The 27,691-nt window shown below is 42.6% G+C and overlaps 1 protein-coding gene across 4 annotated transcripts in view; it reads right to left on the reverse strand.

Moving 5' to 3' along the window:
* LOC309561572 (filamin-B-like) overlaps positions 1-27,691 on the reverse strand; it is a 359,048-nt gene that overhangs the window by 62,751 nt on the left and 268,606 nt on the right. For 2 of the 4 annotated variants that reach the window (XM_082265552.1, XM_082265553.1), the window contains 7 exons: positions 22,963-23,086; positions 20,613-20,769; positions 16,992-17,181; positions 7,471-7,718; positions 5,819-5,902; positions 2,430-2,532; positions 552-692 (listed from right to left, as the gene is read on the reverse strand). In XM_082265552.1, the coding sequence (XP_082121678.1) occupies positions 552-692; positions 2,430-2,532; positions 5,819-5,902; positions 7,471-7,718; positions 16,992-17,181; positions 20,613-20,769; positions 22,963-23,086 (1,047 nt within the window). The remainder of the gene's footprint in view (positions 1-551; positions 693-2,429; positions 2,533-5,818; positions 5,903-7,470; positions 7,719-16,991; positions 17,182-20,612; positions 20,770-22,962; positions 23,087-27,691) is intronic. The other 2 variants (XM_082265555.1, XM_082265554.1) reach the window with 1 other exon arrangement.

Below are 27,691 nucleotides of genomic sequence, written 5' to 3' on the forward strand. Positions count from 1 at the left end.
TTTCATCTCTCTTAAATGTGGTAAGAGTCCACTCATATCACCAGGTGTTATCACAAAATTGTATACCTTTTTGCAAGTCACTTTTTTGGATTGCTGTTTGGGAAGAGGTCACACCCACCTATCATCACTTCCTAACACCTACCATTCATCAGTTGGTTTTCCTTCACTTGGGAATACTTTCTTCTGGATGCAAAAGACTTTTTTTAGTTGTTGATTTCATTCGATTTCACATCATGGACAGTTCTGTTCTCTTGTTTTATTAGCGCACTTTTGTAACGTATTATTTATATAGTACAATTTCTATATATTTTTTCAGTACTTGCAGTCTTAGGGAGTCAAAGCACGGGAAACATGCATGTATTGGAGAGAGCTACTGAGTGTTTTATTAGCCTTGAAATACATTTTAAAGACCATTTACATTTAATTATAAGGTAATCTCTGACACAAAATGGGTTACTAGTAGCTCCACTTATAGTACCTGCAAAATATAACTGGCTCAGCATATAAATGCAGGTTAGTAAAGCCACCAGTCATGGTATAAGTGTTAGTACCTGGAATATGTGTTCCATCACATTTGATATGCAACTCGTGCAGTCCGGTTTCTGTGGGAACATATCGTATGGACACAGTACCATCTTTGTTGTCAACGATTTCTGCAGGGGCGGTCTTCCCTGATGGCATAATAACTTCACCTGGGTAGCAGAGGGACACACATACTTAGTAATTACATGGGAAGCAGATCAATGTGACACAATCAAGATTTAAATGTATTTTTACACTAGCAATACAATCTGCAACATATTACATACTTTATCTTCTACACCCTATTTTCTCCCAGTAGAAATTGTATGGTCTCCTAAAGCTGGCCATACAGGAATAGGTATTTGTACGAACATGCATACAATTCTCATTAGTCCATTCAATGACATAATGAATGTTGTTCTAAAGTACTGTACTTTAAAAAAATATCTGCCCCCTTGCAAGCCCTTGAGGCCCATAACTCAAATTTCCAAAACAGGAAACAATCACACACTCTACTCCAACTACCGGGCCCTTGTCACTAATGGGAATTGACCTAAAACTTTACTCCAAGATGATCGCCATACAGATTCAACCTCTTGTACCTAATTTAATCCATAAAGATCAAATTGGTTTCATTCAAGTCTAAGAAGCAAGGGACAAACCCCCTAAGTCTTTCCACTTGATGATTAATGCTCAAGTGATAAAACTTCCTATGTGTCTTTTACCAGTAAACTCAGAAGAGGCTTTTGCTAGGGTAAGCAGGTTGTTTCTCAAACATACACTTCTTCAAATTGGTTTTGACCTTGATTTAAAAATATCTTAGCCCTACATTCTTCTCCGACAGCTAGGGTGCGCATAATGGGTCGTTTTGATCAACTTAACACACACGGTGTAAAAACTAACCAAATAAAGTATTAATATGACATTTAATTTGAATAGAAGACAATAAGGGAATTCACAAATATAGGGATAGCATACACAGGTGGTTAATGGAGTCCATGCAGTCCGAGGAGGTCTAGGGATCCGTGGAGCATCTAAACCTGGATCTTCACCCCACCATAATTACAGCAGCAGACAACATTGACAAAAGTAGAAGTTTGGATTTAGGGTAATGCCATTTATTGGTTAATTAAATACATTGTAGTGCAAGCTTTCAGGGCATACTGGTCTCTTCTATAAGCAAGCAGCTTGCTTATGGGGGCACCCGAGCCGAGCTGCAGTTTCCTGTGTCCATTCAGACATGGAGCTCCGGTTCAGCCCCATCCCCTCTATATCCCGATTGGCTAACTGATTTTGACTGAAAGCAGCGGGAGCCAATGGTGCCACTGCTGTGTCTCAGCCAAAGAGGAGGGAGAGTCCCGGACAGCCGAGGCACTCGTGGACATCGCTGGATAGAAATTAGGCTCAGGTAAGTTTTAGGGGGGGGGGGGGGCTGCTGCTCACAGAAGGCCTTTAATCTTAATGCATGAAATTAAAATCTTTTTCCTTTACAATCACTTTAAGCAAAATACTAATGGGGTCTCGTAAAAATGTCAGATGTACTTAAGTCACAAAGTTCATGTGTGAACACTTCTCTAAGTTTTATATAACCATAACCCACTGCAGCTAGTCAATATGAAGCTCCCAGACAGGTGTCTGGGTGGGTGTGTAAGTTCATGTCATACGATACGCTACTCCTCAGCAAGAATTATGTGGTGGGCAACCTGTACATTCACAAACTTCAGCATCCTCATTCAATAAATTACCAACATCAGGATACTTTTAAGCAGCGGGTTGGTCTGATGGACTACAGCAATGGTGGGAGGAAAAACAGAAGCTATGCACCGGCATTCCTTGTATGTATTTGAAGGCCTAATATTCCATGTTGACTGAACAGAACAATTAACTTGCTACTTTCTTACACGCACCTGTTATGTCTCCTGTCCTTATGGCAAAGGGGATAACTAAATCAAAGGGCCTGAATCCCATCCCATTCATAGAACCAACAGGAGCATATGCAGTTTCCGACACCTAAAAAGAAAAATATGATATCAGTGAAGTGAAAATGGAGCAGAGAAAGGACAACTGGTGGTTTAAGTAGACTGTGATATATACAGATGTGAGCTTACACTTCCGCTAATTCTGATCTAACCACTCAATAAATGCGTATACTGAGAGCTGTTCCATTACATTGTGTGTGGGGCAGAGAATTCAGATAGACACTTGTCACTGATCGTAAATGCGAGAGATTAGATTAATCAAGAATGTTGTGTTGTCTATTAAAAACAACCTAGGAGTTCTAAATTTGTATAAGTGACAGGTGCTTCATCATGATGATATTATTGAGGGTCATGGCTCAGCCTTATCTTAGCTTCCAGTGTCTCTAAAAGATGCTAGAGATGGCAGGATTCTCACTAACTTGAAGTGCATCACTTTAGACTTTAGAAAATGCTTTGTACAACACACGTTATTCCCTAAAGACTATGCACAAACTGTTTTGCGCCTCTTGTCTATTACTTGTACCCCCAGCTTTTTAAACAGGTAGAATTGTAGGTGTATGCTACCTGAACAGCTCTGCTACTGCCAAAAAAGATTTTAAATAAAATTTCAAACCAGTTAACCCACAATCTTTGTAATCACAATCTACTTCAAAACAACAGCATAAACATCAAAAAAAGGAAAAAGAATGACAACAAAGTAATGCACTAAAGACAGCAGATATCAGAAGCTCCGGCTGAAGCAGTGAAATCTGAAAGAGAAAATGATTTAGAATTTTACAGAAGAAACATAAAAGATGACCAGCAGTCACATGGTGTCATCATTGTGAGAGGTAATCATGGTTATTTAGGAACAAAAATAAAAAGGTGAAATGGATGTGGAGTCGTGCAAGGCAGAATACAGCGTTTTCAATCAATGAAGGTTTCATTCAAACATACTTAGAGTAGCTCTTCTAAAAAGGGACCTATGTGGGTAGAGAGTATGACCTTGTGCCAGGTCATTGCCATGGTGTAGGATGGCTCTGACTGCTCTGACTTTTTTTTTAACCAAACTACAATTTTTAAAGATTTTGGTCAGTTGTATGTACATTATACAGCAATATGTTCGATTTCCACTGGATTTGACACAAAAATATACAGTGGGTACGGAAAGTATTCAGACCCCCTTAAATTTTTCACTCTTTGTTATATTGCAGCCATTTGCTAAAATCATTTAAGTTCATTCTTCTTCCTCATGAATGTACACATAGCACCCCATACTGACAGAAAAACACAGAATTGTTGACATTGTTGCAGATTTATTAAAAAAGAAAAACTGAAATATCACATGGTCCTAAGTATTCAGACCCTTTGCTCAGTATTTAGTAGAAGCCCCCTTTTGATCTAATACAGCCAGGAGTCTTTTTGGGAAAGATGCAACAAGTCTTTCACACCTGGATTTGGGGATCCTCTGCCATTCCTCCTTGCAGATCCTCTCCAGTTCTGTCAGGTTGGATGGTAAACGTTGGTGGACAGCCATTTTTAGGTCTCTCCAGAGATGCTCAATTGGGTTTAAGTCAGGGCTCTGGCTGGGCCATTCAAGAACAGTCAAGGAGTTGTTGTGAAGCCACTCCTTCGTTATTTTAGCTGTGTGCTTAGGGTCATTGTCTTGTTGGAAGGTAAACCTTCGGCCCAGTCTGAGGTCCAGAGCACTCTGGAGAAGGTTTTTGTCCAGGATATCCCTGTACTTGGCCGCATTCATCTTTCCCTCGATTGCAACCAGTCGTCCTGTCCCTGCAGCTGAAAAACACCCCCACAGCATGATGCTGCCACCACCATGCTTCACTGTTGGGACTGTATTGGACAGGTGATGAGCAGTGCCTGGTTTTCTCCACACATACCGCTTAGAATTAAGGCCAAAAAGTTATATTTTGGTCTTATCAGACCAGAGAATCTTATTTCTCACCATCTTGGAGTCCTTCGGGTGTTTTTTAGCAAACTCCATGCGGGCTTTCATGTGTCTTACACTGAGGAGAGGCTTCCGTCGGGCCACTCTGCCATAAAGCCCCGACTGGTGGAGGGCTGCAGTGATGGTTGACTTTCTACAACTTTCTCCCATCTCCTGACTGCATCTCTGGAGCTCAGCCACAGTGATCTTTGGGTTCTTCTTTACCTCTCTCACCAAGGCTCTTCTCCCCCGATAGCTCAGTTTGGCCGGACGGCCAGCTCTAGGAAGGGTTCTGGTCCTCCCAAACGTCTTCCATTTGAGGATTATGGAGGCCACTGTGCTCTTAAGAAACCTTAAGTGCAGCAGAAATCTTTTTGTAACCTTGGCCAGATCTGTGCCTTGCCACAATTCTGTCTCTGAGCTCTTCAGGCAGTTCCTTTGACCTCATGATTCTCATTTGCTCTGACATGCATTGTGATCTGGAAGGTCTTATATAGACAGGTGTGTGGCTTTCCTAAACAAGTCCAATCAGTATAATCAAACACAGCTGGACTCAAATGAAGGTGTAGAACCATCTCAAGGATGATCAGAAGAAATGGAAAGCACCTGAGTTAAATATATGAGTGTCACAGCAAAGGGTCTGAATACTTAGGACCATGTGATATTTCAGTTTTTCTTTTTTAATAAATCTGCAACAATGTCAACAATTCTGTGTTTTTCTGTCAGTATGGGGTGCTATGTGTACATTCATGAGGAAGAAGAATGAACTTAAATGATTTTAGCAAATGGCTGCAATATAACAAAGAGTGAAAAATTTAAGGGGGTCTGAATACTTTCCGTACCCACTGTATATAGAACTAAGAACAGCGACAATGGTAGTTTGGCTCCAAGCCAAGCTCACACTCTCACCACCATTCCAGGGGCAAGGACAGACACAAGAAATTAACTAAAAATTTCTGCCAAGCAAATGACAACTCCTATTTTATAATTTAGCTTTTTGTGACATGTAGACTGGAAAAGACAACTTACAGCAGAGCAGAAACCCTGACAGATGCAAAATGAACATTTGCGTCAAGAAATGACTTGCATCTGTTTCAAAAGGCAGCTCAACTAAAAGTATAAAGGAACCTGCAGACTATTTAAGAAACCCTTTAAAAGATAATATATGAAAGAAAAAAATGCTGATTTTGTCGTGATTATAAAAGAAACACTTATTAGGTTTTCATTTTCAGTCACTAAAAACAAAAACATCATAAATCAAATATAAAAAAAAAAACGATCAACCAAGGCAGGTGTGTTGCAAGCAATCCCAATAAGCAGCAATATCACTTCTGCAATGGAAGAAACATGGAAGGAAGGTGGATTGGTCATATGGAAATGGAAAAATAAATACCACAGTGTCATAGCCTGGAGGCAAGGCACTAACAGACTGTTGCTGAGACTGCTGCTGACACACTACTGGGACTTCATCTGTAGCCTGGTGCAGTGGAACAAAATGGTTAAAGAGGAAAAAAAGGCATTATATTATCTGTCACAGAGAACATGTATGGGCAGAACACAGCCAATAGAATTTATATTGGAGGCAGACATGCCCATTTGGAGTTAAAATAAAGAAGGTGTATCTTTGGTATAATACAATTTCAAACTTCAGCAGTTCCTCAGGGACCTGCCAAAAAATATACAGCTAGAACAGATTAAATAAGCTTGGTATCTTATGAAAGCATCCTTGGTGGGTTTAGGAAGGCTCAGAGCAAGGCATAGCTTGTCTAAGTTTTAGTAATTCTGAACAGTATAGTATAACACCTACATAACGTCCCCATCACATATCAATGTTCAAACAACTTTGTAACCTCTCTTCCCCCCTGTCTCAGCCTAGGCTCCTACCCTGTGCTAGAGATTATCACTGCCTGGCCACCAGAGCAAGCGCTGGATCAAAACCTCACTGTGTGACAATTTGCCAGTACTGGGAGTTGACCTTGACAGTTTCCAGCACAGGTCTGGAGCTTTGGCTGAGATTGGTGAGAGGAGGAAGTGATATATTAAAAGTCCTGCCTAAACTTAAACCATAAAATGCTGCCATTATCCGTAAAACCCTCCTCTGTAGGTCTCACTTAAACTAGGTTCACTTTCCTTTTTGAAAAAGGACTTCAGTGGTTAGCTCCCACCAACTGCCCTTTCCCTGACTCCATACGAATGGACACGCCAATGAACAAGGAAACAGCAGTTTGTGGGACTTCATCCCAAAGTCAAATAAGTCAGCCTCCAAAAAAAATAAAAAACTAGTTTATTCGATACACAGAAGGGTTTTTCAACTGGTAAAAGTAATAAAATGCATCTGGCGGAGCCCTGTCTGTCACAAGTATAAAATGACTGACAGGTGTGGCATCCTGAAGGCAGAAATAAGATGATATTTAATAGTTTATTCCTTCCCCCATACTGCACTGGAAGACTAAAAGAACGTGGGTTCTAAGCTCAACAAACATAGTTCTTTCATCAGAGGCTTTAATAACTAAGGGAGTTCACCCAGCTGGGTGTGCTTTCATTTTGTTCAGGTATGACACGCTTTGAAATATTACTATGTTCCTTATCACATTTCCATCATGTTATGTTATATAGGGCAATAAAGACTTTGCAGACACACAATAAATAAATGGAAGGACCTCATGATCTCCCACAAGCTGTACTATGTACTCAGTTAAGGAGAAATGGTTAGCACAGATGGGTTCTACCAAAGGCGGTGGACAAAGTCAAGAACACAGATGGCCAATGCACCTTAAACATACAGATGGAATTAAATTTCTGTGGGCCTGTGTCCTTGTTGCCAATGGAAAACCATTTTCTAGCTCATTGGAGGTACGTAATGACTCCAGGATTGTGCAAACTGGTTCATGTATTAAACATCACATTACACCACATTGTTGTAAACCACACACCTATTGAAAAACACTTTGAAATACAATAGCCATTTTCAACAAAGCTTTGAAATGTCAAATGGTATATAAACAGTAAAATACAGGAAAAGAGCAGAACAGGCTACAGGCTTACCATGACAGTGAAGGGACTATTGGGAATGTCCACTCCACCAAAGCGGACATGGATGACATAGGGGCCAGTCTTAGCAGTAGTGTAGAAAATGTCATAAGTGCCATCTTCATTCTCAATGACATCCGCTTCGGACTCCAGTCCATCAGGATCCAAAATGCTACAAGTGACTTTCCCTTTTCCAGCGGTTGTGGCATCAACCACAAAGCCGACCTCCTCGCCAGTCTTCACAGCAGGCTGGATTCCAGGCCCTGAGACAGAAAAAGAGGTCAGGAACACATAGAACTTTCCCAAGATCGCCTTGCTTCTGTTGTGAGGTTAGGACAAAATCAGCCCTACAATTGCAAAAGAAAAGATGGTGCTTTCTTTAAATAAATGTAACTCTCACTACCTAAGTGTAATGGGCTGGTAGATATACATTGTAAATTATAAAAACATCATAAGAATCGTCGATGACGGCTGCAGACTTTGGATTTCCTGTATGACAGTAAATAGATTAGAAGTTTTCTGTAACCACTGTAGCTTCCTTATCAAAGCGTACATGACCAGCAATAGCAATTAAAGCGGAACTCCAGGATAACATACATGAAATACATACATACATGGAAGTGGTTTTACCTGTAGAGGGATTTGGGATTCTGTTGATCCAGTTCTGATATTTACAAAGCTCTTCACAGCAAACCCCTATTTAGCAGGTGAGGTGTCCTACTGCATTCCAGTAGAACTCACAGGTCCCCTCCCAACTCCCAGCCTGTGACTGTCACTTTGCTCTCTCTCTCATCCTATCAGCAGGTTTCTTGTACTGCAGCACCAGGGGTTAGCTACTTGTGCTGGTTCTCTCTTCCCAGTCTGAGCTCTGTTATACTGGGACTGCAATATGCAAATAAGTCAAACAGGTACCTACACGAATTACCTTTTCAAAAATACATTTAAGGATATTTTAAATACAGAACTGCATGAAATTGTGTCTTATTTCTGCCTGCAGTTTAGCTTTAAGGCCCCTTTCACACAGGCGGACCTTTCAGATCTGCCTGTCCGTTTTTCAGGTGGATCTGAACGGATGTCCCATGCATCTCTATAGGGCATCGGATGACGGCGGAGACATGTCCGCTAACATCCGATCAGTCAAATCTGGATGGATGGAAACCCTATCCTATTTCATCCGTCCAGTGGATTGGATCAGATAAGAATGGAAAGACGGTCCATTCCCATCCAATTCCCCCATAGAGAAGAGCGGGGACCTGACAGCTCTGTCTCTGCACACAGCGCGGAGACAGAGCAGCCACCTGCCTGCTCAGTGGGGGATCGGCGGATCGATCCCCCGCTGAGAAAAACAGAGTCCGCCGACAGACTCCCCTGTGTGAAAGGGGCCTAAAGCGGAACTAAACCCATTAATTGAACAGTTTCAAAAAACAGTTACATTACTGGCATGCCGGGAATTGTGTCACATTTCTTCATGCTTTCAAACAAACTCAAGCAAGCGTCATAGCAGTTGAAGATCAGAGGCCAGGATGGTAGCTTCCTTGGCTGAAAATGATAGGAGGGTTTAGTTCCGCTTTGAACCTTCTTGGTCTGATATTTAACTGCTACAGAAAACAACCAAATATATGATCATGCAGTAAAAACAGGAAGCCCACAGGCTATGAGCCCGGCTTCTCATTTATAGCCAACTGCCTAGCAAAGAAAAAAGGCCAACTCTGCCTTAAACAGATCGTTATGTGGTTTCTGGCAAAATTAAATCACGTCTTCTTTCATGCTTTGAGCAATCCAGAAGTGATCTCCCCCCACAGGATTCCCAGTTCTGACCAACTGTCATAGCCATTAGAATGCTATAAATAATAAAATAATGTGTTTTAACATCCAACTTATTTCTTCATAGTGCAGAACACATGTGACCGTAGAGATGCACTGCAAGAGACTGGCACCTGTTAAGGGAGCAACTATAATCAAAGCAGACTTGCAACTGCTATGGGGCCCAGAGCCGTCTAGCTACAGAATGATTTATGCAGATAGCCATAGCAATTGGCAAAAACAATAAAATAAAACAAATAGATATATAATCATTAAAATTATACAACTGCTATAGAAGTACTTTATATCACTAGAGGAACTGCTTTTGAGATGGAGATTAGAGAGGGACAGAGGGCCCCAAAATGGTTTTGTAATGGGGACCTATACATTGTTACAGCCCTAGCAACTTATTGCAACTTTGTTAAAGGGGTCTGAGATAAAAGGTACTGTGACAATGTTCCACCACTGAGAAATAAGAAAATGAGGACAAATTATCTCATCAGTGGCCACCCAATAATGATCTTGCAGTGTGGCTGCCCCCCTGCACTACCAGGGTTATATGCTCAGCTAGGCTTAGATGATAGGAAACGCCACTTTACCTAACCACAACTCCAGCAGTGCAATGTTCCTTGGCGTATTCACATCCAGTGCAGCGATATGGGACCTGCATTAGCCTTGATGACATTAGGGGTATCTGACCGACAGAGCAAATTGAAGAAGAGATTCTGGGGACCAGTCTTGCAGCATGCAGAAGCCTTCAGGAGGGCAGGATTAGGCAAGTAAAACTCCTTTTTGAGTTCTCTAGATATAAATGAACAACCCCACCGCAAAGGAGAATTTTTACTATCTATCTACTTTTTACTAGTTCATCTTCTGGCAACACAAGTAAAAACAAACTATTATCACGTTCTCTAGGGGCTTTTTAACCAAATGAAGAAACCGATATTGAATGGCGAGTGGTACCACTAAATGGATGATCTGACAACAACATCATCAGCAGTAATCAGCATGGGTTTACAAATGGGGGTTCTTGTCAAACCTATCTCTTAACATTCTACGAGGAGGTGAGCTGTGAGCTAGATAGGGGCAGACCAGTGGATGTGGTGTACCTGGATTTCGCTAAGGCGTTTGATACAGTTCCCCACAAGCGCTTAAATGATAAAATAAGGTCTGCAGGCATCAACCGCAGGGTTTGCTCTTGGATACGGAACTGGCTAAAAGGGCGTGTCCAAAGGGTGGTAATAAACAGCGCGTACTCAGACTGGTCTGAGGTAGTAAGTGGGGTCCCCCAAAGCTCAGTCCTAGGACCAACCTTGTTCAATTTATTCATAAACAGCATTGAGGACAGGATCATTAGTTCTATATCAGTTTTTGCAGATGACACAAAATTGGGCAGGGCAATAACTGCACAGCATGAAGCAGATATCCTACAGAATGCCCTGGACAAAATAACAGAGTGGGCAACGACATGGCAAATGAGGTTTAACGTGGAGAAGTGTAAGATTTTGCACTTGGGGACTAAAAACATAAAAGCACAATACACGTTAGGAGGGGAACCCTTGGGGGAATCAAAAATGGAGAAAGATCTGGGAGTCTTGGTTGATGATAGATTAGGCAATAGCATGCAATGTCAAGCGGCAGCTGCCAAAGCCAACAGAATATTAGCATGCATAAAGAAAGGGATGTATTCCAGAGATAAGACTATAATCCTTCCACTTTTATAAAACTCTGGTCCTGAGTATTCTGGAGTATTCTGTCCAGTTCTGGTCGACAGTCCTCAGGAGGGATGTGTTGGAGCTGGAGAGAGTCCAGAGAAGGGCAACTAAATTAATTAGGGGATTGGAGGACCTCAATTATGAAGAGCGTCAGCAATCGCTTGATTTATTCTCCTTGAAGAGAAGAGAAGCCTAAGAGGGGACATGATAGCAATTTTTAAATATCTCAATGGTGATCTCAGCATAGAAAAAAGCTATTTAGTCAAAGGGATTGCATGAGGACTCGAGGGCATACAATACGATTAGAGGAGAAGCGTTTTAACCTCGGGGGGGGGGGGTTCTTTACTGTTAGGGCTACAAGATTGTGGAATTCTCTACCACAAGAGGTGGTTTCTGCGGGAAGTATGGTGGCTTTCAAAAGACTCTAAAGCCCCATACACACGTACCGATGGTCGGCATACAAATGTTCCTCTTTTCTCCCCGGGATGTCGGTGTCTGCTGAAAAGTGCAAAGACAGCACAAGGACAGCACAAGAATTTTGTCCGCCGACTGCAGAAGTGATGTCATGTAATGGTTAACTTTCCCTGTGTTTTCTATTTTCTGAGCATGCCCAGTCTTGCAAATCTGCGGTCTGTCGGCCGAATTGTGTACTGACAGGCGAACAATCGTCCGTTCTGGTGTCGGCATACAAATATTTTCATGTTTGCAAGAAAGACTTTTGTCCGCGGATTGTGCGCAGACATCTGTCGGAGGCACCATACTAACACGCGTACAATCGGCAGATCCTTCGTCCACCGACGTTTGTATGCCGACGATCGGTACGTGTGTACGGGCCTTTAGACGTACATCTCAAGGATCAGAACATTCAGGGGTATGAGAGATGATTACGGCCACACACACCTACAAAGGTTGAACTGGATGGACTATTGTCTTTATTCAACCTCACCTACTATGTAACTATGCAACATAAGCCTCGTACACACGCATCGATTATTGGCCGGGAATTTTCGGCCAACGTCCGATCGGCCGATTTTCGGCTTGTTAGTATGATGCTTTCGACAACCGACTCCGACTTTTCGTCCGAAAAAAAATCTGGTGTGCAGACTATAAAATTTTTGTTGGCCAACAACACAACGGCCGATTTTCCATCAGTCAGTACAGATTTCGGCAGACAAAAATCTGATGAGCAAGACTGGGCATGCTCAGAGAAGAAAAAAAACACGGAAAGTAAACCAGCACATGACATCACTTCAGAAGTAGATTTTTGTTGGCCGAGAAAATTTGTGTGCAGTCTAGGCACATTCCAACCAACAAAACACCACTCTGGACAAAAGTCGGACGATCGATCGGCCGATAATCGTTGCGCGTGTACGAGGCATTAGATGTGTGTCAATCACACTTCATCAATCTGAACAGCCATTCAAGGCGCCAAATTCGATTTTCCAGATTTTGAACACTACTCAAAAGGGGGTTTTAGCTATCTTGCTGAAAGCACACACATTTTTTACATTGTAAAATTAAAACTATTTACTAAAATGACACGCAAGGACTAGAAATTAAAACAGTATAGGGAAAAACCAACAGGACGCCTTTTCCCAGCACAAAGAATGACCGTCAGTGACGAAATCCCCCAGGAATGCACATTAGCGTAAAGGTGCTGGGCTCATAAAGGAAGTGAAGGAGCAGTACAGGGCTCAGGTAACCTCATATTAATGGGGGCTACAAGGGATTTCAAATAAATAACAAGCACAGCAGTAAAAAATAAAAAGCGCACCGATATAGAGTTGCACTCAATCACAAGTGAACAAAAGAACCCAATACTCTGAGTAATGCAACCTGATTACTTAATGTACTGACTAGACTTCCTTCAGGGATAAAGAGCTTTGTTGGTTTGAGGAATAACTAAGGTATTTATTTCTCTGTCAACATGCTGAAAAATGTGTTACTTTCTACTGCTCTGAGCACATACACTGCTCTAATGTGGGTATAAAATTATATATGCATATATTTGCACATACACATTAATGTAACTTTATTAGGTGTGTTTATTTAACACCAATACAAGCAGGCTTATTAACCACTTTAGCCCCGGAGGATTTGGCTGCTTAATGACCAGGCCCCATTTTGCGATTCGGCACTGCGTGACTTTAACGGAGAATTGCGCAGGGGTGCAACGCTGTACCCAAACAAAATTGATGTCCTTTTTTTTCTCACAGAGCTTTCTTTTGGTGGTATTTGATCACCTGTGGGATTTTTATTTTTTGCGCTATAAACAAAAAAAGCGACAATTTCGAAAAAAATAACAATATTTTTCACATTTTTTTAATATGAAATTCTCAAAAAAAATGTAAAAATCAAAATTTTTTTAACATTTTAGGCCAATTTGTTTTCTGCTACATATTTTTGGTAAAAAAATAAAAAAACACAATAAGCGTATTTTGATTGGTTTGTGCAAAAGTTATTGCGTTTACTAACTACAGGAAAGATTTATGTCATTTTTATTGTTTTTTTTTTTTTACTAGTTTAATTTTTTTAACTAGTAATGGCGGCGATCTGCAATTTTTTTTGCGGGACTGCGTCATTGCGGCGGACAGATCGGACCCCTAACTGACATTTTTGACACTTTTGGGGGTACTAGTGACCATACTACAGTAATCAGTGCTAAAAATACGCACTGTTACTGTAAAAATGACATTGGCAGGGAAGGGGTTAACTGTACTGGTGATCAAGGGGTTAAATGTATCCCTAGGGGCTTAATTCTAACTGTGGAGGGGCGTGGCTTGTGAAGTAATCACAGAGACATGCGATCCTATATAGCAGGATCACATAGCCTCTGTGATCACTATGTGTTTACATCAGCCGTCTGTCCTTCTCCCTCTGCTGAGGGAGATTGCGAGTGGCCGGCGGCCATCAGAGCCGCCGGTCACACGCGCTGGCTCCCCAGGTAACGAGCGAGGGTTGGAGCTCGCCCCCTACAGTCTCCTGAGCGAGTGACGTAGGGCTACGTCGCTTTGCCCAGCAGTGGCAGAGTACCGCAGTAAATGTACGGTGGGCGGGGCTCAAGTGGTTAAACAAAAATTAAACAGTGGGTTAGGTTGGTTGGAATGAACCTTATAAGGTACTGCATTATGTCTACTGAGGGTTACTCACTGGATATGACGCTGAGCACGTGCACTCAATGTCTTTGGTTGACCATGGCAAGGCCCGTTCTGAGTGGAACCTGTTCTGTTAAACCGCTGTATGGTTTTAGTCCCTGTGCTGCAGCTCAGTTTCAGGGTCTTGACAATCTTCTTATAGCCTAGGCCATCTTTATGTAGATCAACAATTCTTTTTTTCAGATCTTCAGAGAGTTCTTTTCCATGAGGTGCCATGTTGAACTTTCAGTGACCAGTATGAGAGTGAGAGGGATAACACCAAATTACCACACCTGCTCCCCATTCACACCTGAGACCTTGTAACACTAAGACCTCATGCACACTGGACGTTCTAAAAATGGCAGTAGCTTTGTAGTGAGTTTTTCTGCGTTTTTTTAGCTTTTTTGCATTGGCATTTTTTAGCGTTTTTTTTACATTTTTAACTAAAAATCACCTCTCTGCTATTTTATAACTCTGAATTTCCTACAATGCAATGCTTGCCAGAATTGCATCGCATGGGTGTTCACACCCATGCAAAAAGATTTAGTTGTGGGGGAAAAAAGGGTCCTACAACATTTTGGTGCAAATTTGGACCCTTTTTTCCCCGCATCAAAATCCCATCGCATGGGTGTGAACTCGCATGCCAAATCAGAGCCTATTGCTGGAAGCGTCACTGTCCGAATTGGTGCAACCCTGACTTTGTGGCGCCGCACTGATTCCCAAAAGTAGTTTCTGCACTACTTTTGGCGACTTCGGCGCGATTTCAATAGACATCTGTGCATGAACCCGTACAGAGGTCTGTCAAATCGCCCCCGAAGTCGCGCGCATTCAGCTGAATGATTTCAAACCCGCCCTCAGTGTGAACCGGTGTCGTTGTCGGCAATAGGCTCCGATTTTACATGCGATTCAACATGACAAACCACATGACAAATTGGCACAATGTCAACAGGGCTTCATGATCCATGAACGATACCCGAAACAGATTGCAAATTGCAAAATGCAGTGCGCTTGCCAGAATCGTGGAAAAATGCAGTTAGGTGTGGAGAAAAAAAAGTATCCGACAACATTTTGGTGCAAATGTGATGCAATTTGAGCCATACTAAATATATGGCTCAAATTGCATCCCACAGACATCACATGTGATGTGTACATGAATGCGTGCGTTTTTGGTGCAAATCACATGCGATGTTCAGCATGCACCAGTGTGAACCCTGGCTATGTTCCATGAACAACACCTCGAAACAGAACCCAGGTTAAAAAAAAAGCAATAGAATCAAAAACATCAAAAAACGCTAGTTAGCAGCGTTTTTTGGCGTTTATCATCGTTTATTGAGGTTAGAGTGTTTTTACAGCTGAAAAATGCCACTAAAAACCCACTAGTTTTTTACTGCCAGTAACTGCCCCTGCCAAAAACTGCTAATAACAGCCTATGTGTGCACATACACATAGGATAACATGCTGGGAAGTTTACTGGCTATAGTTTACTGCCAAAAACAGCAGCTGTAAAAACGTCCAGTGTGCATGAGGCCTAACAAGTCACATGACACCGGTGAGGGAAAATGGCTAATTGGGCCCAATTTGGAAATTTTCACTTGGGGTGTACTCACTTTTGTTGCTAGCGGTTTAGACATTAATGGCTGTGTGTTGAGTTATTTTGAGGGGACAGTAAATTTACACTGTTATGCAAGCTGTACACTCACTACTTTACATTGTAGCAAAGTGTCATTTCTTCAGTGTTGTCACATGAAAAAATATAATAAAATATTTACAAAAATGTACTCACTTTTGTGAGATACTGTATAATTATATATATATATATATATATATATATATATATATATATATATATACACACATACATACATACATACATACATACACACACACACACACAGAGTCACCGGCCACTTTATTAGGTACACCTTGCTAGTATCGGGTTGGACCCCCTTTTGCCTTCAGAACTGCCTTAATTCTTTATTGCATAGATTCAATAAGGTGTTGGAAACATTCCTCAGAGATTTTGGTCCATATTCACATGATAGCATCATGCAGTTGCTGCAGATTTGTCAGCTGCACATCCATGTTTCAAATCTCCCCTTTAACCAAATCTCAAAGATGCTCTATTGGATTGGGACCTGGTAACTGTGGGGGCCATTGGAGTACAGTGAACTCATTGTAATGTTCAAGAAACCAGTTTAGGATAATTTTAGCTTTGTGATATGGCTGAAAAGCCATCAGAAGATGGGTACACTGTAGTCCTAAAGGGATGGGCATGGTCAGCAAAAATACTCAGGTAGGCAGTGGCATTTAAACAATGCTCAATTGGTACTAAGGGGCCCAAAAGTTTGCCAAGAAAATATCCCCCACACCATTACACCACCAGCCTGAACCACTGATACAAGGCAAGATGGATCCATGCTTTTATGTTGTTTACGCCAGATTCTGACCTTATCGTCTAAATGTCGAAGCTGAATCCGAGATCTTGTTCTTAGCTGACAGGAGAGGCACCCGGTGTGGTCTGCTGCTGCTGCAACACATCATCTTCAAGGTTCGATGTGTTTTGCATTCAGAGATGGCTTTCGGCATACCTTGGTTGTAACGAGTGGTTATTTAAGTTACTGTTGTCTTTTATGATCTCGGACCCGTCTGCCCATTCTCTTCTGACCTCTAACATCAACAGGGCATTTTCCACCACAAAACTGCCGCTCACTGTCAACTGTCAATCCCAGTAGATTAGCAGTTTTTGAAATGCTTAGACCTGCCTGTCTGGCATCAACAACCATGCCACGTTCAAGGTCACTTAAAGCATACTCAATTAAAAAAAAAAAAAAAAACATTACATGTGCAAGTGCTATGTTTATTAAGCCAATAATCCTTTGTATACCTGCTACTGTACACTTGCTGGCATCTCCTGAAGGCATTGCCCTGATTCTGTATGGGGAGTAAGGGATATCATCTCCTCCATACTTGACAGCAACCTGATAGCGTCCAGTTTTATCTGGAAGGTAAGATACTGCGTATGTTCCATCCTTGTTGTCCAAAATCTGGGCCTTCTTTGGTTTGCCTTCTTGGTCCTAGCAAAAAGATAAAAAAAAAAAAATATGTTATTCAAATAACCCAACTAGATTGCATTTTAATAGGGTCAGGTCAATGAATAATGAATCATAATTAATTTACAGATTTCACTCTTAAGCTAGAGGAATTGCAATTTGGCTGGTTCAAACCTCTGGCTGACTGAAAAAAAAAAATCCTCTATGGCCAGCTTTTTAATTGGATTCCCAAACATATCTACCAGAATGCAGCTCTAGGAGTGAGCTTCCTCTGCAGCAGGAGCAGAAAAGGCCTCAAAAGATTGGATCAGCGCATTAGGAACAGCAATGGGGTGTTCTCACCATTTCATGCAACACACCAGCATCTATCAAAGTCTCAAATTACAGATTTTAGTAGACGGTTTCTTTAAAAAGTCTGCAAATTACGTTAATTTTGAGGAACATGCGCCCACCGCACGGCAAACAGTTAAAGATGCAATCTGAAACAAAACACCTAAAATAAAGCAAACATCAATAAAAATTACAACTCCCTAGGAATTCATGGAATGATCATCTTCAGTTACACTTGCATGTTTTGAGAATTTGCCCAGAATGTCGCGCGTTGTCCATCCTTCCAGTTTTCTGGGAATATCCCCCAGGGCCAAGTTATTCTATTTTAATCCCTAAACAAACAGCAATGTTTTTCATGTCCTATGATTTACACTGTGTAGCTAACAAGAGGGAACATAAGTAAGTCCCTCGCATCCTGCATTAGCATCCACTTACGACTAAGTTATTCGAGACATCTGCTTGATTAGGAAAATAATAATGTAATAATAAATAATATTGTTTTCACACAGTCCAAATACATAAATTTTCCCAAATCATTATAATTGTGCTCAGCTAGTATAGTGATTTACATCCCAATACTATATGGCTGGGGGAATGGGGAGGGGTTGACACCAGTATGCACAGACTGCAGCTTCCTGTGTAATGCCACCTCCTCCAGCGACTAGTTGGGCTCTGAAGGAGTATCACCACACTGAGGAAGATTATCCTGTTCTCTACTCCTCCAAGACCGAAAAGCATGAGCCAAACACACATCCTTGCTAAAGCATAGATTTATTAGCACAACTGGTAAAACTGCAGCAAAAAGAAGCTTACATGTTTCGGCAAACAGCCTTAAAGCGGAGTTCCGGCCTCAAAATCGACATAATCAATTTTGGGCCATCCGCTTGCTCTAGGTCACCTGAAAAACAAATGGATAGGTACGATTTTTTTTTTTTGTTTACTTACCTTGTTATTGAAGAAAATATACTCACCTTTCTCCCACTTCCTCCCTCTTCGGCCGCGGCCCGCGCCGTCACTTCCTCCTTGCATTGATTCCTGGGAGCTAAACGTCATCGCTCCCAGGAATTAATGCGCCTGCACCGGCCCTGCTCGTCAGTTCCGGTGCGGGCGCCTCATTCCCTGCTAAACAGCTTCTGGGCATGCCCAGAAGCTGTGGAGGGATGACGCACCCGCACCGGAAGTGACGAGCGGGGCCGGTGTAGGCGCATTCTGGGAGAAGAGGATGCAGAAGAGGACGCTTCAGCTTCAGCTGCCCACATCCGAGATGGCAGCGCTGGAGAAGACATTTTCAAGGTAAGTATTTCTTCTAAAAGGTAAGTGCAACCCGGGACAGTACAGAGGCTATCCATTGTGGAATTTACTAGCCCTGACTGTCCCGGGGGTATTTTTAGCTAAATTTCACCCCCGAGGCCGGAACTCCGCTTTAAAGAATAAGTTCACTGAAAAAAAAAAAAAAATGTGAAAGCTCATTTTTTACCTGCAAACTAATGTGCAATTATTTAATTTTTTTCCCTTAGGAGCCTGCAGATGTTCTATTGTGGGTGCATTGTATATTTGTATTCACCAGTATTATTTATAAAGGACACTAAGGAGGAAAGTTTCAGACTTTGGTTGCACTTGTTTTTGGTAATATGGATTCACTTATAAATTGCATATACATGTTGCATTTTTAAGGGATTTTTTGTTTATGCGATTATATTGCGATATTGTGATTTTGCGATCACGCCATTCAGTTGCAATATATATTTTTTTTTTTCAGTACAGATTTGTGTTTCACATTTATAATCACTGCATTAGAGTTTACTTAGGAACTAGTGTTTGATTTTATGATATCGAGGTTTATATATGACCCACTTACTATTTACCAAGGACACGAAGGAGGAAGACTTTAGACTTTGTTTGCACCTTACAGCACAATTCTTTTACTGACACTACTAAGGGCATTAGGCGCAACAACACACACTCATTTGAATTACATTGTGGGAACACATTTAGGTCTGCAACTTTCTATATTGGACTAGTACCACTCGTTAGGGATCAGCACCCTGGGCTGCAGCACTGACCTCTACACCTACCTCGTGCTTGGCATTGGAAGTAGAGCGTGGTTTTGGGACTGCTTGTTTTCTACTCTTCCTGAAAACGCACCTAAAAGATCCCCCTCTCTAGCTCCCAGCGCCTGAAACAGGTTAGAATGAAAGCACCACATACTGCCATCAAGCCCGATTGAACTCCCTATTCTCAGCCAGATTTCTGACATGTATAAAATAAAACTACCATAAAGGTTACCTGTATGTACAAATGTTAAAATCTGAGTTTACTAAGGTTTTAAGAAAGATTTCCGGAGGTTATACATTTTTTTCTCATCTAGCATGGAATACTTTTGTTTAATTTTAAGACACTTTGGAGCATATTTATAAAGCAGTGAATGTGACATTCAGCAAACATTCTCTGCAGGCAAAGCTGCCAAGTCCATGTATTTGTAATGGCAGGGATTTATTCTCCACTAGAGAATGTTTAGCAAAAATCACATTTTTCTAATACAATTACCCTCCATGTAAATCAATACACCAAATAGTATTAATAGATTTCTGACTCAGCCAAACCAAAATGAAGAGACACTCTATGAGAAATGAGGACAGTGGGGGAACATGCAATTACTGTTCATCATATACACTATGGGATAATGATCCAGTTTATTACCAGAAGGGATACACTGCATTGCTAAGCCCCCGTTCACATAGGGGCGATCCGACTTCGGGTGGCGACCTCCGAGATCGCGGTGCGAGCAGCGCGCCGCGACCTCGGAGCGGCCGCCACGGACTTCATAACATTGAAGTCTATGGCGGTCGCCTCCTGGTCGCCCCAAAGAAGCTCCGGATCCTTTTTCTAAGTCGGAGCGACTTGTGTCGCTCCTATTAGAACGGGTCCGCAGCTTCCCTATGGAAGGCGACCTGCGGCGACCTGTGAGGCGACCAGGTCGTCTCACAGGTCGCCTCTATGTGAACGGGGGCTAAAGGTCAGACTTTTCTAGGCTTCTTAGGCTTATTGTCAGATATTGGTAAGTAAGGTATACAGGAACAATCAGAGCAGGCAACCAACAAAAAAACCCATCAAACTTGACTTACCGTTATGAGGACAGAAAGATCTCCTAGTCCTGCATCCTTGCAATTAACTGCGAAATCAGCAGGAAGACTGGCCGGGACCCCTTGAGAGCTGAGCCCAGGACCACTTACAGTCACCTTACTGGGATCGTAGGCTGGAAGAACCTTCACCTTGAAAGGGCTGAAAACATGGGAAAATTGAGTTATATACAGCTCCAATAAAATACTAGTCATCTCCAACAGAGTTTTTCCTCATCTATGTAAAATGAATTTCTAAATGGCACCTCTAAAAGCAGTGAAAGATTATATGTACAGGGTTGTAATACAACCATCCTACTAATATTTTACTAACATGGTAGCACAGAAATTCTATAATCTAGTCATTCGTAGCACACAGAATTATAATTCCTCCCTTACAGTCATCCACCAACAATAGTGCCAAGATACACATGTATACAAAGTAGGGATCGACCGATTATTGGCAAGGCCAATACATCGAGGGCCGATATGCACTTTCCCCGATATATATCGGTATCAACCCCCGAGACTGGCCGATATTGCAGATATTTTCATGACGTCATTCTGCCTTTTTAGGCCGCCTCCCTCGCCTTGGACAGTCTTGTCTGGAGTCGGGACTAGTCTCGCAGGAGGGTATCACAGCCATACACCCACCTACAGAAGCCCGGTGCCAGCCAGCCACCCACCCCCACAGGCCCTGTACCAGCCACACAGGCACTGTACCAGCGAGCCAGCCAGCAACCAACAGGTACTGTACCAGCGAGCCAGCCAGCCACCCAAAGGCCCTGTACCAGCCAGCCACCCACAGGCCCTGTACCAGCCAGCCACCCACCCACCACAGGGTGCCAGACAGCAAGCCACCCACCACAGGATGCCAGACAGCAAGCCACCCACAGGCCCTGTACCAGCCAGCTACCCACAGGCCCTGTATCAGCCAGCCGCCTACATCCCCTGTGCCAGCCAGCCACCCACCACAGGGTGCAAGACAGACAGCCACCCACCCAACACCACAGGGTGCCAGACAGCTAGCCACCCACCCAATACCACAGGGTGCCAGACAGCCAGCCACCCACCCAACACCACAGGGTGCCAGACAGCCAGCCCCCCACCACCGCAGGGTGCCAGACAGCCAGCCCCCCACCACCGCAGGGTGCCAGACAGCCAGCCACCTACCACAGGGTGCCAGACAGCCAGCCACCTACCACCACAGGGTGCCAGACAGCCAGCCACCTACCACCACAGGGTGCCAGACAGCCAGTCACCTACCACCACAGGATGCCAGACAGCCAGCCAGCCACCCACCACCACAGGGTGCCAGCCAGCCAGCCACCACAGGGTGCCAGCAAGCTAGCCACCACAGGGTGCCAGCAAGCCAGCCACCCACCACAGGATGCCAGCAAGCCAGCCACCCACCACAGGATGCCAGCAAGCCAGCCACCCACCACAGGATGCCAGCAAGCCAGCCACCCACCACAGGGTGCCAGCCAGCCACCCACCCACCACAGGGTGCCAGCCAGCCACCCACCACAGGGTGCCAGCCAGCCACCCACCCACCACAGGGTGCCAGCAAGCTAGCCATTAAGCATTAAACAAAAATGAACATGTTCAGTACCAGATTTGTGTAAAAAATTGTCTTATTTTTCAAAACTTAATGCAAATTAATAGAATGCATTAAGAAAAAACTTCTGCCTTTACAACCACTTTAATGTATCCTTAAAGTGGTTCATTCTGTGTATGAAGGCAAAAATTCATCTGTGTGCAGCACCCCGCCCCTAATACTTACCCAAGCTCCATCTCCATCCAGCGATTTTCATGAAAACAGTGGCTCTCCTGGGTCTCTCCATCCACATTGGCTGAGACACAGCAGTGGGAACCATTGGCTTCTGCTGCGAACACTCAAAGGCAGTGAAGAGGGAAGGGGGCGTGGCGGAGCTTTGTGTGTCTTATGGACACACTGAGGAAGCTCGGGAGCAGGCACGCATGAGTGCCCCCATAGCAAGTCACTTGCTATGGGGGCACTCAACAAGGGACAGGGACCAGGAGCCCGGGGGGGGGCGGGAGGGTGGGGGACAGAACGGACAGAACATGAGAGGAGGCGGATCGGGGCTGCTCTGTGTAAAACCACTGCACAGAACAGTATGTATGACATGTTTATTATTTAAAAAAAAAAAATGTGAGCCTTTAATATCCCTTTAACACAGGGCATCCTGACATACAGACTGTGTACACGCATAGGTTAACATTTTGTGTTTAGCTCTACTTTAGGTGGGCAGTCATCTTTTCCATATAAATGAAATTAATGTTTGACTCCTAAGACTAAAAGAAAAGAAATATAGCTTTTTTTTGCTTTCCTTACCTACGAGGAATCTCCTCATCAGCATACTGTACAGACACTGTGTAAGGACCTTCAACACTCGGTGTGTACGCCACAGTGTGTGTCCCATCTCCATTATCTGTAATGTCAACTGGTTCTGCAACTCCTATCAAGACACATCAAATTAATAACAGGATTTCTAAGTTCATCTGAAAAAAAAAAATCATCCTTAAATGGAATTTAAAAAAAGGTGTGGGTCAACTGGTATAAAAAGGGAAAATGATTTGCTTTTTGCTCAATGCTTTTTTATAACATTAAGTAACCCATTTTATTCTGTTATTTCAGTAAACTAAAAGTTTAAAAAAATAAAATAAAACCACAGTATCTAGTTGCTTCTATACGATTAAGGTGAAACGCAACATAGGGGCGTCTTATGGGAAGAGATTGAGCTGAAGCCATTCCTTCAATCATTGTAACTGTGGCTAACATTCAACAGTGTGCAACCCTATTATACTTGGATGTTTTGCTTTCCAGTTGTATTCCTAATCACCTTAATACTGCCACATTGTAAGGAAAGGCAGAGATGTGGATGTCATTTATCCGAGGTGCGGCAGAGAACACAAAATTCAGCTAGTGTGCCCATGAACAGCCGTGGACAGCTTAGATCACATGCACATTGTACGGAATCAATTTGACTGGCTCTGTGCCTTGTGACCACAGTGAACCAATTACAACTGTTCGTGTTAACAAAAGTACAGCTCATTCACGATTTAAGAAGGGGAGGAAGTTTGCATGTCAATAATACACCAGCAACCAAAAGAACAGGATATCAAAACGTGTGCACTGAATATAACTGATGTGATCTAAAGAATCCTCTACAATATGTTGTATCCTACCATTACCAGCCACAAAATCCAAACCTGGCAACTATAAATCTTCAAACTACCATAACACACGTTGGAAAAGCCTAAAAATGACACATACTAAGCTTTTCACATATTTGTCTCCATGTCACACAAAGGATGGCAAAGTTTTTGAATTGTTTCTTACAATACTGAGAAGTGCTCCAGGAAATTTTAAAATGAATAATTCTTTTCCAACCTTTCACATAAAAAAAAAAATTGCTCTTTTATTGAAAGATGGGCAATGTACATGTACGTGATTTTGCCTGACTGGGCCATCCGCCCGCAGTAAAATTACTGTGAATGGGATAGCAAGTGGTTAAAAAAAAAAAAAAAAACACATTTTATTGCTTTCCTCCACCTCCAGATCTCCATATTCCCTTTTTTTTTGCTGCTGTAAACTGACTTCCTGTTAGAGTGGTGGCTACATTTGTTCTCCATGGTGCAACTGAATGCAGCCACCCTTTCTTGCTTGCTCCCAAGATTGACAAGGGACTATGAACTATGGGATTCATAGTGTGCATAGAGCAGTGCTTATGATTGCAACTAATGTGCACTGCTTGTTCCAAACAAATGAGAGGGAAAAGGTCTGGCAGATCAAGGAGGACATTGCAAGGAGGCAGAAAAACAGTAAGAAACAATTGCGTAAACAAAATTGACCGCCATTAATTAATGGATATAGATTATTCTTGGAGAATAAGGCTAACATTTAGGGGTTGATTTACTAAAACTGGAAAGGGCTAAATCAGGTGCAGCTGTGCATGGTAGCCAATCAGTTTCTAACTTCAGCTTGTTAAAGAGGTTGTAAACTCTATAAAAAAAAAAATGAAAATGGAAAAACCCTGTAAAACAAAGGCATAATGAGCGAATATGCATCGCATACTAGCTCATTATGTAATACTTACCTTAGAATGAAGCCCCTGCAGCGGCGCCCGCACATCAGTGACATTTTTCCCAGAGTTACTTCCGGGTTCCGGCACTGTGATTGGCCGGAGCTGTGATGACGTCACGGGAGCCGCTGTTCTCAGCACAGGGCTCGGTAGGAAAGACACCTGTGGCCATTCCTTCAAAGCGCATGCGGCAGTGATGTTACTGGCTGCATGTCATGTAAATATCTCCTAAACTTTACACGTTTAGGAGATATTTTACACTTCCTATAGGTAAGCCTTGATTTAGGCTAACCTATAGGTAAATGTTTGCAGAGAAAGTTTACTTCCTCTTTGAATTAAGCTTTTGTAAAAAAAAAAAAAAGAAACCTGTAAGATGACTGGTTTCTATGCAGAGCTTCACCAAATTTTGCATTCTCCAGTTTTTCTAAATCAACCCCTTAGTGTCACTTTAAAGCGGTAGTATACCGCTTTTTTTGACTTTTAACTACAGGTAAGCTTATAATAAGGCTTACCTGTAGGTGCAATTAATATCTCCTAAACCTGTACGGTTTAGGAGATATTACCACTGCATGCAGCCGCTGACGAGTGCGGCGCATGCGCTCTGAAGGTCCGGGGGGTTCTTCAGAGTTCCTTGCCGGTGTAACGTGAGAATTACCTACCCCGTGAGAAAAACCTACCCTCGTCACTTCCTGCCAGAAACAGCTGAGCAGCACAGCAGTGCGCATGCTCACAGCCCCGGATACGTAATGGAGCAGCTGAGGAGCTGACTAGTGCGCATGCGCACTAGGATGAAATGATCTCTGTGTCCGTGAAAAAAACCTACCCACACGGCGGTTACATTAAAACAGCTGTGCTGCAATACGAGTCATCTCCGCTCCTATCCCTGTCACTTCCCTGATCTGGGCTAGTAAATATAAAAGCGGCTCTCGGCTCCGTGATTTATCTTTTCATACAGCCGCCGCCGCTTTTATATTTACTATCCGAGATCAGGGAAGTGACAGTGACAGGAGCGGAGATGACTCGTATTGCAGCACAGCTGTTTTAATGTAACCGCCGCATTACACACACTGCCGTGCAACCGGAAGTGACGAGGGTAGGTTTTTCTCACGGGTAGGTAATTCTCACGGAACACCGGGAATTGCTTGAAAATTACTCCCGCGCGCATGCGCGGGAGCGACGTCATCGCGGCTCCGGCCACTCACAGCGCCGGAGCCGCAGAACCCGGAAGAGACGCCGTGGGATCATGTCCGCTCCCACAGTGGTGTCCGGGGGTCCGTGTCGGGGCTTCGTTCTAAGGTAAGTAATTCATAATGAGCTAGTATGCGATGCATACTAGCTCATTATGCCTTTGTCTTGCAGGGTTTTTTTTTTTTTTGTCAGAGTTTACTACCGCTTTAATAGCTAAGAGCTAGTCGGTTACATTATTTAGCATTTTGTATCTTCTACTTGTAATAGATGCCAACTGCATTTTGGGAAAACTTGATACCACAAAAAGTAAGAGAAATAAACTGACTATTTTTATGAATGGAGAGCATCTTTTCCTGAAGAGGTTGGAAAAGAAAATGTTCAGTTTAAAAACTATGAAGTATAAGATGGTAGTAGCAACATTTAGTTGATGTAAGATGACATTATTCAAGGAAAAAGCATTAACTTTAATAATACTGGGGGAGCCTGCTGCAGAAACTGGAAAGGACTCCTGAACATTGGTTTTAACCCAACTATTTATAATGCGCAGTCCTCAGTATTATTATGTGTATCCATTATACATACATTAAACTGATTTAGTTTGCCCAAATAAAATCAAGAGAAAGATTTGAAAGAAAGCCCTCAAACCAAGTAATCAGAATTTTGTAGGAAGCAGCAAGCTATCCCAAAATAAAAGAAAAAAGACATTAAAAAAGATATCAAGAGAGGAGTTATAATGCAATGCAGCAACATTCTAACTACTTACAGTATAAGTTCAATTATAGTATGATCGGTTCCTTTTTATTTCTCCCCTTACCCCCTTGCTCCACCCTGTTTTAGGATTCTAGGCTTTTTCCCCCTACAAAATATAATGTGGTAGGGGCAGACACCTTCCAGGACTGTTTAGTGCATTTCTTTTTCAGCTGTTTTTATATTATATCAAACTACTTTTCTTGTCATAAGACACTTTCTCCAAGTGGATGAGCATTTACAGATATCTCATGGGCAACCCCATTCTTTTGCTAGTGGAGCATATCAATCTATGTTAGAGGATTTTTGGCTGTTACTCCCAGGTTAAGACCTAAGCCGGCCATAGACCGTTCAAATTTCCTGTTGAACTGGCTGAGAATTGAACCATGTATGGGCAAGGCTGAATGGATCGATCAACTTGGGTACAACCAGCCAGTAGGATTGTACATGCAATTATTGCTAATGGCTGCAAGCAATAATTACTGTTCTCCCGATGGGGGCAGCTTCCCCCACTGCGAGAACACAATGGCTCCGCGGCAAGGATTCTCCCAACACTTACTGAGTTGATTGTGGAATCGAGCAATTTGCTTTCCTACAACCCATAGTTGCAGGAAAGAAAATCGCTTTGTCTATGGCAGGATTTAGAGTTTTTATTTGCATTGTTCTTTTTTGTTTTTAATACTTTTGACACTTTTTGAGTTGTTGTGCCTTGTCCCTTGAATTGTAGCTACAGATCCTGCATTATGTAAACTCTGTGTATTTTATAAAACCTGAGAAAAGAACTTAATGAAATAAAAACAATTGCTTTGTGAATGGCTCAGCATTCAAGCAGTCGTGAATAAGGCCTGTAATGTTTGCTAGACAAATGTAGCATTCCCCAATATTGGATGCTAAGAGAAAGTAGCTTTGAGAACATTTGACCAGAGAGACCTCTGTCTGCACGGTGTTCAAAGCGTATAGAGATTCCAGTACTCTCAAGGGATGAGCTGCAGGTTTACAGTTTTTTGGGAGAATCAGCGAATTGACAAACTAACAGGTGTTTGG

Source organism: Pelophylax lessonae, assembly GCF_965119305.1.
Source record: "Pelophylax lessonae genome assembly, chromosome: 8".
Lineage (NCBI taxonomy): Eukaryota > Metazoa > Chordata > Amphibia > Anura > Ranidae > Pelophylax > Pelophylax lessonae.